Source organism: Hirsutella rhossiliensis (genome assembly GCF_020360975.1).
Source record: "Hirsutella rhossiliensis strain HR02 chromosome Unknown scaffold00004, whole genome shotgun sequence".
Lineage (NCBI taxonomy): Eukaryota > Fungi > Ascomycota > Sordariomycetes > Hypocreales > Ophiocordycipitaceae > Hirsutella > Hirsutella rhossiliensis.
In genome coordinates, this window is record NW_025408670.1 from 806,055 (window position 1) to 820,881 (window position 14,827).

The following is a 14,827-nucleotide window of genomic DNA, read 5'->3' on the forward strand; positions in this document are numbered from 1 at the left end:
GGACACTGGCTCACTAAACAACCGCCTCAACCGATCGTCATATTCTTTCTTGTCAACAAGTTTTCTTTGAACAATATCCTTCGAGTTTCGACACCAAAACTCAGATACGGTTCTCTCAGCGTCTGGGCTCAGCGAGCATAGGTGCTGTCGCAAAAGAACATACATAGCATTCACCGAGGATATACAATGCCAAAACCACGTTCCTTTCGACTCCCACATGTCTTTCATAATCTGTGACACTTGCATGTCATGCTCTACCGTAGTCTTCTGCTCGATTTGCTCAAAGATTAAAAGAAATTCGTGGCGTACGTTGTCGAACTTGGCATATTGCTCATATTTAAGTTTAATCTCATCGACAGAGAGCCCTGTCAACCAGTATGGAACACGAAGCATCTCGGCGGGAAGGGAGCAGGCCCACTCTAGGTCAATCAAACATGTGATGTTCCATTGCTGGTCAACAAGTATGTTGCTTTGGTGTAAGTCGGTGAGCTGGAGTAGAAAGGGACCCTGGCTATATTCCCGTTTGATATAACGGTGGGAGAGCGCACGGAGCACTGTCTTGACTGCCATTTGGCTGCGGCAGTCGCTCTCGCTGAAGACGGCATTTGGCTGACTGAGGAAGCGATTATCATGAAAAGTGAGCATTTCTGATACGAATTTTTCAGAAGAATTATAGGTATCGTTGCTCTGAATCGTTCTCTCCGTGCCGTCATTTTCCAGTATCATCATCGAGCAAGACAAGGCACGGTTGGTTAGCGTTATCGTTCCATCATGGTTGAATCGAAAGGACCCAATTCGCGGCTGGGGAATACGCGCAAGAGAAAGCATAATGCGAGAAATGCCGCCAAATAGTCTTTGTCGTCGATCCGAGTCGTCTATGTGCTCACGCCACGTATTTGATAGCACTTCTCCAGTATCCGGCCCAATGTATTCAAGCAGCATGTAGGCCGAGTCCAGGCGAAGACTTGTTGGATCATGATGGGTATAGTTGGAGAGCATAGGCCATCGGAGGACTCTGTGGATATAACGGCGAATAGTCTGTGCGATGCGGATGTATAATGGGCGATGACTGGAATGCGTATACTAGAGATCCGTCTAGTCAGCTTAGACGGTCGGTCTACGAAGTATGCAGTGCCAAGACAGGTACCTACATGGTGGCCGTCTAAGAAGCCAAAGCCAAATAGGTGCGGAATGCGGATATCAGAGCACCTCTCCTGCATCCATACATACGTCGCGACCTCGCAGTGGAGTTTCTCATTGACGGTGCCGGCATATCTTGATTCAGCAAGCTTATGTGGCATAGGGCAACGAAAGACGAGCTTCCGAGTCACGCCACCAGACTTTATTTCCACGGGGATGCAGGCATTGAAGCTGCCTCGCATCCACTCAGGGAAGTAGAGAACGGTACAGCTGTCCTCTGGACCAAGCCCGAGGTGATGTTTCGTCAGGGCCGCGATTGACCGCCGTTGCATCCAGAGGTCGGCAAATAGATGTTTGGCTGCGGAGACGTAACCCAGTTTGTTGATGATGTTGGATTCTGACTTGCATGCCGATTCGTACGTGATTGGATCCCGCCCAAGGAGGTCCAATATGGCCGGCATGGTGTTGGGGGCAAGGCGGGTATCGTGGAGCACGTAGCTTGGCGTCGAACCGACGGTGGCCCCGAGGTTCGATCTCGAGGATTTCTGCAACAAAAAGGGGCCAAGTGTTTGCAAGTATATCACTCGCAACACATGGTCCGTGCGCTTCACCTAGCGTTGCATTTCCGCAAGGGCGAGGCGTCCTGTGATCCTCCCTGTGTCTGGCCGTATTGGGCAGGGAACCCGCCTACCAGGCAGTATATCAATTTGGCGGCATTCGCATATAAGCTAAAGTATCTCGCGATCATACGCACTCTATAGCCAGACATTTATATAGCTGCATATATCATGCAATTAAATTAAAGAAATCAAAGCTATTTATATACATCTTCTAGTTGCTATTCCTGCTCATACGGCTATGGGTAGAGGTAGATGAGCCGACAGCGCTAGAGGGTGAACCTGGACAAACTCCTCTCTTTACCTTTTTCAGCGTGATCATTATGCACAGCTACTTGTAGTCAGTATATCTTATGGCGCCCATGTTCTAATTGGGGATGCTCTACGAAGCATCGCAGAGACAGTCTATAACTGTCCTGCCTGCAGTCTCACCGCCAGATTCTGGACGCCCCTTTTACACGCATCATCTCCTTTCAAGTCGGCCTCACGGGTAGCCAGTCGCTCGTCGTGTTAAGGCCTTCGCTTAGGTTAACTCCTTTCGCTTGAGACCAAGCTTTTCTGAGATAAAAGTAAGCACGACCGTATTTTCCTTCTCCTTTTACTTGTTCTACTACTCGACTCTTGGGCTGCCTGAATGCTCGATGAGTAGCCGAGATCCTCTAATATGCATTTCCATAGTCAACCCCTGACTCGATCCTTCGTTTGAGAGGTGGGGGAAGATGGCCGAGGAAACGAAGGTAACCCTTGCCCTGTTTGCCCCAGCATCTCTCGACAACCCACGGGCGCGTTCACCTTGTTGGCGGTGACACAAGGCAGCTTCCCTCCCAGAGTAGCCTACGACAGTGCCAAGTCGATGCTCGGCACGGAGGGACGCTTGGACGGTGTGGAATTGTCTTCCCGGGTAGCTACCTAATTACCCATCTTCTCAAACACGGCACGATGGCAGCTCATGGCCAACCGGATCCTTGGCAGTTGAATGCCGAAGGTCGAGCTAACTCGCCTGATGTGGGCCTTGGCAGTCTCTTGCTCTTCATCATGGACATCTCCATTCTTCACTCAGCCAGGGTTACTTGGCCAACTGGTGGACTTGTGCCAGAAGCCGTGAGGGGCGGCTTTCGGCATGATTCAGCTGTTCGGTAGCAAAACTCGCCATGATGCTCATGCAGTGGCGCTATCAAACTTGGCGAGATGGCGCATTCACTCCCGTTGAATACCAGAATCCAACCCCTTGGTATCTCCAGACGTTAGCTTTCTGCGCAGGTACAGTACCCGTGGTAGAACCCATGGGTCTGTCTTGCATGTGAAGCGATGATGTCACTGTCGCGTGGCCCGCTTGCAGGGTGCCTTGGTTTGCGATTGAAAGCTAAATTACTGTGCATACAAAGAGATTGAGCGAACAATAATTAGGTACTGTCCAGTCCAGTACTAGTCTCCATTCCAATCTTAGGGGTCGGTGTGCTCTACGGAGTGCCCCATGCCCATACGTACTGGGCCATTTCCACAGTCATGGGGGCCCAAAGAGCGTGCGGTACAGGGCGGGATCGAGATCTCGAGCGGCGGGGGTGTCGCCTTTTCCAAGGCACGTTGACGCAGATGCACCGTCATCCTCCCGCTCGAGGACCCTCTTCGGCGCGGGGAAGACAAACCATTCCGAGCGCGAGCCTTGCCAAAGTGTGTGTGCATGTCTCGTGTACTTGCGAAACCCAAGCAGTGCTTGACAGTGCCTCGGATGACGCATGTAGCTGCAACCTCCGTTGCCATCCAACTAGCTAGCCTCACCAGCCACACGCGGCCCGCCCATCACGGTGCAGGGGTCCCGGTACATACGAGCAATCGGGTAGGTACCTGGGTAGGTAGTAGGTATGATGCCATCAACAGAAAAGGCCCGTGTCGTCGCCGCCACCACAGCCACTCCGTCATACGTCATCGTTCCCATCTACAGACTGTTAGACTGTACAGTGTAACTTACAGTAACCTTTTACAGTGTCCCCTGATGAATGTGGCATTTGCTAGCTGGCATTTTGTCTTCCTCGCTTTAATTGTCGTTTGCTCCGTGCGGAGCCAGGTGCCCGAGCTTCAACGTCAACGTCACAGCTATGACGCCTTCCCCTCCCTCCACCCTTCGGGCAGTGCACTGCCTTGGCCAAGCCGACAGGGCTAGGACTCAAACCAATCAGCTTGGCCTCTTGTAAAACTCCCCCCCGAGCCTGGTCGTGCAAAGACCGTGCTGGGGGACTGCCGGACTGGTTCTCGGCACATCCCCACCACTCCTGGTGGCCCTGATGACGACAGAGGAGGCGTGGTGATGCTCAGTTTCGGCTTGTGCGTCCATAGTTGGCAAGTGATGTCGCCGCTACCAGATCGAGATGGCCCAAGTGTGCATGGAATCTCTACATATATAAACCTCATCCCGGCCCTCCTCTCAAGACCATTTTTCCAGACCATCATCACCACTTTTGATACCATAAACACAAAGCTCACAGCAATCATTTCACGCACTCTTCACCTTTCCACTCAAAACACCTTTTCACCACACGACACGAGAGAAAACCCAACCACCATGTCTTCCATCGTCAACAAGGTCAAGGGCGCCTTGTCCAAGAACGACGACAAGACCGTCACCGATACCACGCACACCTCATCTGCAGCCAACCCTTCTCAGCCTCGCACCAAAGACACCCACGCGGCCGGTACCAATATCGGATCTCACGGTACATACTCTTCGGGTGACAACTATGCTCTCGGAGGCGACAACCGGGGCGTTCAGAGCGGTGGTTCTACCACCGACGGACCCCACGGTGATCTAGGGAACAAGCTTGACCCGAGAGTGGACTCGGATCGGGATCATTCGAAGAATTTGGGTGCCAATCCCCAAGGGACAGCAACCACGGGAAACACGACGTCCCACACGGGCACCCACGGCACAACCGGTACTCATGGCCTAGCTGGCACGACTGGTACCCATGGCACGACTGGCCTTCATGACACGACCGGCACCCATGGTGCAACTGGTATAACTGGTACCCAGGGCACGACCGGAACACATGGCACAACCGGTACCCATGGCACGACCGCAATTCCTGACACAACTGGCACCCATGGCACCCACAGCACAACTGGTACCCATGGCACAACCGGTGCCCTTGGCGGAGTTGGCACTCATGGCACCCACGAGCCACACCAAACAACTGGCCCGACCACCACTGCGGGACATGGCAACGCAGTCGCTGACAAGCTCGACCCCCGTGTCGATTCCTCCACGACGCGGGATCATTCTAGCCACACGTCCCACCACGGCACCGCCGCCGGCGCTGGTCTCGCCGCGGGAGCAACAGGCGCGGCCGCTGGGCACCATGCCAGCCACGGCGTTCACGGCACCACCGAGGCCAACCGCGGCTTTGATGGGCCTGCGAGCAAGACGGACGGACCCCACTCCAGCAATTTGGCCAACAAGGCGGACCCGCGAGTGGACTCCGATCGCGACCACTCGAAGAACATGGGTGCGAATCCCCAAGGTTCTGCCACCACCGGTAACACGAGCTCCACGACGCATGGCACATCCGGCAATACTGGCGGTGGTGCCTTCTTTAGCGGAACTGGAGCCGATACCACGCATGGAATCACGCAGAGCGGAACGCACAGCACTCACGGCCACAACACCCATGGAGCTCCTGAGGGAACATACGGGACTCACGATAGCCGTTTGGCAAATGCCGCCGATCCCAGAATCGATTCGGACAGAGACGGTAGCCGCAATGCCGGCGCCGCCCATTCGGGGACGCACACTGGCACTCACACTACTACTGGCGCGCACACGGCTGGGACTCATGGCCACAACACCCGAGGAGCCCCTGAGGGAACTTACGGAACGCACGATAGTCGTTTGGCGAATGCTGCCGATCCTAGGATCGACTCGGACAGAGACGGTAGCCGCAATGCTGGCGCCGCCAAGGGGACACACACTGCTGGCACGCATGTCCCGGGTACTCACACGGCGGGCACTCACACGACGGGCACTCACACGACGGGCACTCACACGGCGGGTTCGCACACTGGCACCCAAGGTACAGGTCCAGCTCCGAACACAGCAGGACCGCACAAGTCGGACCTCCTCAACAAGGTTGACCCGAGGGTTGATAGCGATTTGGATGGATCCAAGACAATTGGTGGAAACAAGACTTTTTCGCAGTCGTGAGTGCGTGGCCTCTCCCGGTGTACTTCCTTGCATGATTGCCAACTGACAGACACAGAAACCACGCCATTGCCCACAAGGACCCCACAGATGCGGCGCAAGTACCACCTTCAGTGCTCCGCCAGCATGTTGGAGACGTTGCGGTGCATCATGATGATCCCAAACATGATCGTGAGAGGCGACATAGTGTTTCGCATCAAGAACAGCACAGGGGGCTGTAAGAGAGTTCAAGAATGGGGATTATGTCTTTGGCAGAATAGGTTTTGTGATATCGTATCTTCGTTAGCGACTACCCGAATTGAAGACTTGTTGTTTTAACATTCGCACGTTACACCTTGTCACTTAAGAGGCGGTGATAATTCAATTGTAACTCTAAAAACCGTTTATAAGAATTTGTGTTTATCCCCTAATCCTTGTACGGCTCCTAATTCATCCCGACCCTTTGGTCTAGAATGCCGCGGTCAAGCTTACGAGGTGGGTGGCATAAAGCGCGAAGAACTGCTTATAGCTGTAAAAAGAATAGTTACTGTCCATGAATTTGCTTTAGTGCATCTATAGAACTGGTGGTCGAAGCCAAGCGCAAGAATAATTGCTATAAGCTGATCTATGGGAACGGGGTCAACCGGCCGAATTGTCTGGACTATATCCTATTTATTCGATTAGAACTGCGCATGCCAGCGTTCAACTCTCGGGGCATATAGCCAAGATGCGTCGGTATCCTTTGCTCCTCAATAATGGAACGAATAAAGCTGAGATTTGTCTCCCCAGTCGGGGAAAGAACGCTCAGTATCATCCCAACCTCAGCAGCACCGTGAGCGGCAGCCTTATCGTTATACAGGGTATTTGGGTTTCTTGCGCGTTCGGCCTTGATTCGTGCGGCTTTTGCACGGCCCATGCAAAGACCATCAATTACATCACACTTTTCTAATTCCTCGAGAGCAACGTTCCAGGTCTCTAGATCGATCGTATTGATATCGCCCTCTGCCCAGTCCACACGTGAGAAGCTGCAGTCGTGCTCTATGTTCCACGGTTGTCTTTGGACATCGTCTAAGTCGAAAACAAAATCGATGGGATTTTTACTCTGCACTAAACCCACGATCGTAATTAGAGCACTTGTCTCTGGAGAAAGCCCAAAGCCCTGAAAGCATGCGAGTATAAGATCGTTTATCTTCATGCCTCTCCCAGACGAAGGCAGGAAGCCATGGTTGGTGAGCGTATTGAGTCCCGGGCACGCGCAGCGAACTAAATATGTTAATAGATCCCGATTAGTGTAGGATAGAAAAAGCATACCATCATCCGGGCCTGGCGCTTGGAACGCCGAAAACCGAGGATCTCCAACATCCAGTATCGGTGAGGTTTTAGCTGGTTGAAAATAGAAGACTAAAGAGGTAAGTATGAGTGCAGAACCAGTATATGGTTTCATTTCTCCTATTCGATCTACTAAAGAAAGATCTGATTTTTATAGTTTCTTGCGGAGGTTTCCGCGAAAAGCGAGAGAATTATATAAAAGAGAAACCGTTGGTTATCGTCAGTCCCTAAACCTTACTCCTGCCTTGAGGATGCACTCGCTTCTATTATATTGCTTCCATTCTATGTTGTTGTTGCTTGCCGGACGGAGAGCATGCCATGTCATTCGTCGATTATGTCGATGTGTGCTACCTCATCTGGTTTAGCCGGCATGTGATAGCGTGCCATGTCTCAGGGCCTGGCAGCTTTCTAGAGGAGTGGCAAACGAACGGCAAGTTCATCGCCGCATCAGAGTTACATTCCGCAACCAGCTCTGACTTAGAGCGCCTGTTTAAGATACCTAACGAGAACGCAACCCAAAGTATATGCCTGACGTCAATGTTGGTTGTGACGACGATCACGACCATGACCACGACTATGACGGCCCTGATGACAAGTGCCACAAGCTTGATAAAGCTTGTCATTTTGATTCTAAGAAACATCAATCGCAATGCTGCTCAGGCCTCACTTGCGAACCCCTATCATCTAAGGGCAAAATCGGACGAGTAAGTAATAGACAATCTTAATCCTATGGGACAATTTATTAACTTGCTTTGATAGTGTAAACCAGACAACCAAAAGTGCCGCAAGCTTGATAAGGTTTGTTTTTTTTTTCTAAGAAACCCAAATCGCAATGCTGCTCAGGCCTCAGTTGCGTACCCCTAGCATCTAAGAGCAATATCGGACAAGTAAGTAATGGACAATCTTAATCCTATGAGATAACTTTTTTAACTTGCTTTGATAGTGTAAATCAGAGAGGTGCCGCGAGCTTAAAAAAGTATGCCATATCGATTCTAAGAAACCTGGGTCGCAATGCTGCACAGGGCTCAGCTGCGAACCCCTATCGCCCACAAGCAAGATCGGTCAAGTAAGTAATTGAGGCTCTTTTCAACAATCTCAATCCTGCAAGGGAGAATACTAACATACTCGCGTTTTAGTGCGAAGCAGCCGAGAAGTGCCATAAGAAAGAAACAACATGTCATCTCGATGCTACAGGGCCCGGGTCGAAATGCTGCTCAGGACTTAGCTGTATGCCCGTGAGCCCGAAAAGCAAAATCGGACAAGTACGTTTTAAAGACCATCCTATGGGCAAGGGTGAATCGTTAACATGACATATAGTGCAAACCTGCGGTTCCTGATGTTCCGGACGATGGCAAATGCCGCACTTGTGACGCGGTTTGCAAGCCGACAATCGAAAACCCCGACTCGCAATGCTGCAAGGGACTTCGCTGTGTAGCCCTAACCCCCGGCGACGATGCAGGACGAGTAAGTAAAGAAGGCTCGGTTGATTATAACTCAACCAACCGAGCAAGAGAACGAATCATTAACGCGTCTCGTAGTGCAGAAATCCCGACCAGATCCGTTGCAAGAACCCTAGACCAGGACTTCGGTGGAAATTATACCGACCCGGGCCCGGTCGAATTCCCTTTGACAACCTCATCTCTCCCTTTGCTAAGATCATCAGTCTGGATAGTTTGCTGGCGGGCCTGCCACCAGCCGTGGCCAGTGGAGAGACCCTTACAGTGGGGTGGCCTGGCGCTATAGGTCCCTGGGACCCGACGCTCTACCGCGAGCCCACAGGTGCCGGCGTTTCCCCGAATGGCCCACTCGAGTATGTCGTGGTTGCGTTTACCGGATACTTCATCCCAGTAACGTCTGGTACATACACGTTTGAGATGAACTTCGCAGATGACGCGGCGTTCTTGTGGGTCGGGCCCAAGGCCGGATGCGGATGCACCCAAAGGAATGCGGACATCGTCGCCGACTATTGGGGGCTGCCTAAGGAGGGATGGCCTGGGTCGTTCAAATTTCAAGCGACGGCCGATCAGCCAGTTCCAATTAGGATCGTAGTGGTGAACTCCGCGTGGTGGATAACACTGCACTTTTGGGTTAAGAATGCGGGGGGCCAGGTCGTCATGTCCCACGACCAAGCGGCGATCGATGGATCCTTTGTCGCCTGCTAGTTCATAAGGGTGGTTTTATATGCTTAGGTCGCTACACCTGTGCCCGAACCAGGAAGCAGCTGCTTAACAGCTCGCAGTCAGACCTGACTAGGAGAGACCTTCGAGTAAACAATTCAACTAGTTTCACTCTTTACAACGACATCCCCACCGGGTTCTACCACTCACCAGAATGTAACGTGAGGCCCTGTCTGCCTGGCCACCAACTATACCTAGCCTGCCACCTTAAAAGTAGGTCAAGGCGCAGCACCAGTACCGCCAATTTATACGCGCATATTCCCTGCGCCTGCGCAATGCACCTGTAGAGGGTTTCTAGCATTAACAATGAACAACTTCATTGATCTTATAGCTATTTAAAGTAAAGCCACAGATGACTGCGATGTCCTGGAATAAAGGGGCCTAGAATACAGAGCCACAAGTGCCTTGTCGAGTGACAGCTACAAGAATACAAGCATAAATAACTACAACTATATCTCGTTATATAAGCTTTCCTGTTACGAAATCAATAGCTCCTTAATGCAGTGTGTGACTTCTACAGTTGCAATAGCCCGGAGGCAGGCACATACGAGGTTGCAAGTAGCAGTGTCTCTTAACTGGAAATTACAGCTTGACCTCAAGGCTGAGTGGGCAAGTACCCTTCCGTTTTCCTTGACAGTTATTTAGGTCTCCAGGAGGTCTCTTTTATTCTGCATTATCAGGGCCCTGAGGCCACCCCTTATCAGCTGGAGATATATACATTGTTATCTGTTTGCTTATACGAGCGCCCTTTTTTCTGAGCGATGTTTACGAAGTAGTTGGGAATATCAGCCCGGCCACGTGAGGCTACCCCACTCGCCTACCCTACACATGTCACCGTCGTCTTTATTTCAACCTCATCCAACATCAGCGCACTGCTGGATAAGACGCGCGGAGAGACGTCCGAGTGAGAAGACGGGCAGAAAGAAAATGCCCTTCTCATAACATGGCGTCACCCCTCGCCCAGACTCTCTGGGATGCCCGGATCCCGCTGCACATCACCCACGCCTCGCCCTCGTCGTCGGCGCCGCCCTCGATGGCGACGACGGTCCCGCGCTTCAGCTACCTGGCCCTGCTGCTGCCCCGGCTGGCCGCCTTCTTTGGCGCGCCCTGCTCCAGCTTCCACTTCGAGGGTGTCCAGCTGCGCAACCTGGCCGCAGGCCTGCTCTTGGACCTGTACCGTCCCGAATTGCCTTGGCGATTGACTGTCGGCGGCGGGGTGGCGTGGGACATTGCCGACACTTTCCTGAACTGCGTCAAGGAGGTGAAGTTTCTCTTTCATTTCATGGCTCGTCTGGTCGTACCTCTTTGCAGTATAGGAAAAAGAAGAGTGAAAGCGCCCTTGGATCTCAGAAACTAACATCCTACCGCAGGCCGACTTCATCCGCAACGGCAACGCCAACCAAATCATGAAAATGTCAAAGGACCACACCACCCAGCTCTGGAACGCCGTCATCGACAACAACTACCCTGCCTACGCAAAAGTCCACGCCCGCCTCCTCGACGCCCCAACAGCCCTCAAGCACGTCCCCATCCGCGTCTACATCCCCTCGCGGCCCCCACCTGGCGCTCCGGACCCGGACCCAGGCTCCTTCAAGGTCGTCCAGTCGCTGGTACCCGTTGCGTCGCCCAACCGCAAGCCCAGGCTGCTCGGCCAGGCCCTCAAGCACATGATGCCCCAGCTGTTTCCCAGCAGCCGCGACCCTGTCCTGGCCAGCGCCATCTTGCACGGCGCCGCGGCCCCCTTCGAGGCGCCTCTGGGCGAGCTGATGAGGGAGGCGGCGTACCCGGATGGCTGGCTCTGCTTCGTGGTTGTTGTTTAGCATGCTGCTGCGCTGAGTTATTTCCTCCAAAGCCAAGGGATTTTGTAACTCGACAATGCTATCAACATGGCTGTCGCTTATGCAAGCTGGGTGACTTGAATCCATTTCCCTCAGTTCCGGGACGTGCAATTCTACTCGAATCAGGCCTGCCTCCAGCGGACATCATGTAAATGTAATATGTTTTCCCATCAAACTGCGGTAGGCGTTGTCTACCGCCTTCCTCTTCTTACTCTTGACCTCGTCGTCCTCGTCGGGCTCCTGCTCGATGGCCTCATCCACGTCGTCTGGCCCGGGAATGCGCGGCATCCACGCACGAATCTGCCCGTCTAGATGAGCGCTGTAGATGGCGCCAACCGAGTTGCCGCCCCCCGCGACCGGGCCGACGTGACGCCCACCACCGCCGGCTCCCCGCCAGACAATGCTCGTGATCCTGTTCCTGCCCGTCTCTGCTCCGCGGGGCCCCACAGGATTCGACGAGCCGGGACTCCGCAGCCGCGTTATCATGTCCCCGCTGTGAAGGTCAAAGACGAGGATCTCCTGCTCGTTGGGCCAAAAGAGGAGGTCCCCATGGGTCGACAGTGCCGAGGGCGACACAAAGAAGCTGGCCGTCTTGGCGTGTTGGTTCTGGACGAGCGAGCCAAAGCTCGCCAGCGTGTTGGCGCCCGTGGCGGCGTCCCAGACCCTGACGCGCCGATCCAGCCCGGCCGACAGCAAGTATCGCCCATCATCAGTCCACTGCAGCCCGTTGACCGCCTCGTCGTGGGCCTGCGCCGAGGCTCGAAAGTGTGATGTCTGGGCCCAGTCGATGCCCGCAGCGGCGGCGTGGCCGAACCGGTGTAGGACGCCCAATGAATCTTCCTGGTCGAGCTGCGCAATGACGCCGCCGGCGCGTCGGACATCCCAGATGCGAACCTTGCCGTCGGCGTGACCGCTCACAAGCACGTGTTGATGCCGCGGGCTCCACGACGTGCACAGCACAGGGCCGCCGCGTGCGACGAGGGCCTGGACGGCCGAGCCAGACTTGAGGTCCACCAGGCGCACGTTGGAATGCTGGGTTGCGCAGGCGACGAGCAGGTGGTCGGCGACTGGACTTGTCGAGTGCGAGTATATGGTGGCGTTGAGATGGAACTCTGCAGTTACGGCTGCGCGATCCGTCGACCACAACTTGAGCGACTTGTCGTACGAGCTCGAGAGGAAGGCGTCGGGGTCGAAGGGATAGAAGGCAAGATGGGTGATGCCATGGCTGTGGCCTCCACCTGCCCTGCTGTCCGGCGTGGACCGCGCAATGGTGCTCACAGGCCTGAAGGTATGGAGCTTGTGCGGGCTGACGCAGTCCTCCAAATCCCACAGCCTAATGGATCCTCCGGCACCGCCAGACAGCAGAAGGCGCCCGTCAAACTTGTCGAGGGCGAGGCAGCCGACGCCTTCTGCGTGGGCGCGAAGACGATGGGGTCTGTGATGGGCCGCAGACGACGCTGCCTCGCCGTGGAAGCGATGCTGCGGAGCTGGCGCAAAGGAGCGGAGGAGGCCAGAGGTGATGGCCTGGGCCAGGTCATGGGGAGCGAGGTCACCCGTCTCGCGGGCGAAGAGACGAGACTGCATTCATCTGGACCTCCGCGTGCGCGACTGAACTGTCGCTGCAACAAGGGAGAGTTGAGGATGATGTCAGCCAAGTGGAGCAGCTGTGATCGACCTCTCCCCACGTCCACCCACCCAAACAAGACTTGAATTTGTCGTCGTTCAATACTTCGCATCGTTGCCAAAGAGAAGCAGTCTACGGTGCAGTCACTCAAACGTGCGAATCGGCATTCACCTCGACGGAGCCATGAACCCAGTCACGCCACAGACAGACCAGCACTCTGGCCCAGGTCTCGACCGAAGCAACACCTGAGTGCAAACCAGCCCAACCTATTTTGCCTTATCAATCGCATCTCATTGTCTCCTCTCCTTCTCCTCAAACCGCGTCAGAATCAAGGACGCCGGCTTAGTACGAAGCAACGACTGTCGGCCATGCAGCGGCAACGGAATCAAGTGCACGCCACGGTCAAGGCAGAGGACCAAGAGAGTGAAGCGGGCGAGGTGCTGGTGCTCACCGACACCGAAAATCCTCGCCAAAGTCGACGTCGACGTCGTATCGCGACTGTCTACGACGCAGTGGCAGGTCAGGCGAGACATGGGAGCCCAAGGCCGCGTGGAGCAACAGTACTGACTCGACACAGGGCACGTCTGGTCCAAGCAAGCTACCCGAGATGAGGCGGCCGGATGGGAGGACCGCGCCAGGGTCATCAAACATTCCACTCGACACACGCCCCTAGCCCCAGACGAGCTCCTCTTCCGACGCAAGGACGCCCCGGAGCGCTACGCAGAGCACGACATCTACAACGCCCACGAGCGAGATATCCCGCACGGCGCCCTGCCCGAGAGCAACCTGCTCAAGGCCATCCATGGCTACACGAGCGGCTTCTACGGCGCTCTGGCGCGCAAGCACCGGCCTCGGCTCGGTGGGCGCGACGTCGACGAGCGGAGCATGGACGAGACGGCCCTGCTGGCCTTTGGCATCCTGCTGGAAGAGGCGGGCAGGGAGGTGCTGGGCCGGCGAGGAGACCTGGTCTTCACCGAGGGAGCCGACGAGGTCCGCCGAGATGAGGTGGCGCGGGAGGTCGGCCCCGAGGCTTTTGTTGGCTACCAGGAAGCCGGGACACCATGGAAGACAGCCAAGAGGGGCCCCAAGAGGCGCAAGGTGGTCAAGGAGGACGAGGAGACCTAAGGCCGACCCGGCTATCCGGAATTTGTCGGGGCTAACACTCGCCGTACGGCCCTGCAAAAGTGGCGATGCTCGGCGAAGTGACATGAGGATTGTCCTCTTTGTTGAGGAGCGATGCACGCGTCTTTGGACGTGATAAAGATGTACATTCAAGGGCCGCTACTAATGTTTTAAAGAACAATACGTCTGTCCGGTGGGGTGCTGCGTCTCTTCCGGTGCTGGAAGCCCTGACAGCCCCCTCTTCTCGACGTTGGAAGACGAGGCATTCTTGGCTGTGTACAATTCGAGGGACGAGGAGCTACGGTTCGAGCCAAGGCTTGACTGCGTGAGTCATTTGCCTGCTGGGAGTTGCACAGGGTTTCAAGACCCGGCAGACTCCAGCACCATGTGCTCCAAAACGTTCATTCGTTCAGTTCGCCATCAACGAGCTTGGCGACGGCGTTTGCGTGACGATGCCCAAGCGCACAGTCGAGCAGCTGTGGGAACAAGGCGTCGTTGTCTGGCCGGAGTTAATCGACCGACGTTGCACGCGCGCAGGATGATGTGATGCTGACGACGGTTGCGACAGCCGCCCTCTCGCGTGGCACGGCAACGGCCCAACCGCCATCCCTCGCTCGGCCGGCAAGCCCAATGCCGCCTCTTCACCTCGAGCAAGCATTACGCGCGACGAGAGCCGGGAACGGGTGAGAAAGACAACAAAGACGGGTAATGCGACGGGCGGACAGCGTTCAAGGCCCAGCGACAATGCTGACCGCGACCGGTGGAAACAGCAACAAGGCGAGATGGAGAGAGCGCGCACGACGGAGGAC

General features: G+C 54.9%; 5 protein-coding genes across 5 annotated transcripts; 3 read left to right on the forward strand and 2 right to left on the reverse strand.

Moving 5' to 3' along the window:
• Positions 1 to 973: 973 nt before the first annotated feature.
• Positions 974 to 1,601, reverse strand: HRG_04247 (uncharacterized protein; the record flags this gene model as incomplete). The annotated part of the gene is made up of 3 exons (XM_044862718.1): positions 974 to 1,083; positions 1,152 to 1,162; positions 1,231 to 1,601. 3 exons carry the CDS (start codon positions 1,599 to 1,601, stop codon positions 974 to 976), a joined length of 492 nt encoding a protein of 163 aa, XP_044721332.1.
• Positions 1,602 to 4,317: 2,716 nt separating this feature from the next.
• HRG_04248 (cell surface protein) lies at positions 4,318 to 6,170 on the forward strand (the record flags this gene model as incomplete). Its single annotated transcript, XM_044862719.1, has 5 exons — positions 4,318 to 4,447; positions 4,505 to 4,555; positions 4,634 to 5,740; positions 5,822 to 5,948; positions 6,002 to 6,170. 5 exons carry the CDS (start codon positions 4,318 to 4,320, stop codon positions 6,168 to 6,170), a joined length of 1,584 nt encoding a protein of 527 aa, XP_044721333.1.
• A 4,207-nt stretch (positions 6,171 to 10,377) lies between these two features.
• On the forward strand, positions 10,378 to 11,254 carry HRG_04249 (autophagy protein apg5 domain-containing protein; the record flags this gene model as incomplete). The annotated part of the gene is made up of 2 exons (XM_044862720.1): positions 10,378 to 10,695; positions 10,805 to 11,254. 2 exons carry the CDS (start codon positions 10,378 to 10,380, stop codon positions 11,252 to 11,254), a joined length of 768 nt encoding a protein of 255 aa, XP_044721334.1.
• Positions 11,255 to 11,416: 162 nt separating this feature from the next.
• HRG_04250 (DNA excision repair protein ERCC-8) lies at positions 11,417 to 12,856 on the reverse strand (the record flags this gene model as incomplete). The annotated part of the gene is made up of 1 exon (XM_044862721.1): positions 11,417 to 12,856. The coding sequence occupies one exon, from the start codon at positions 12,854 to 12,856 to the stop codon at positions 11,417 to 11,419; it is 1,440 nt and encodes a 479-aa protein (XP_044721335.1).
• A 408-nt stretch (positions 12,857 to 13,264) lies between these two features.
• HRG_04251 (uncharacterized protein) lies at positions 13,265 to 14,021 on the forward strand (the record flags this gene model as incomplete). Its single annotated transcript, XM_044862722.1, has 2 exons — positions 13,265 to 13,415; positions 13,474 to 14,021. The coding sequence occupies 2 exons, from the start codon at positions 13,265 to 13,267 to the stop codon at positions 14,019 to 14,021; spliced, it is 699 nt and encodes a 232-aa protein (XP_044721336.1).
• Between the last annotated feature and the right edge of the window lie 806 nt (positions 14,022 to 14,827).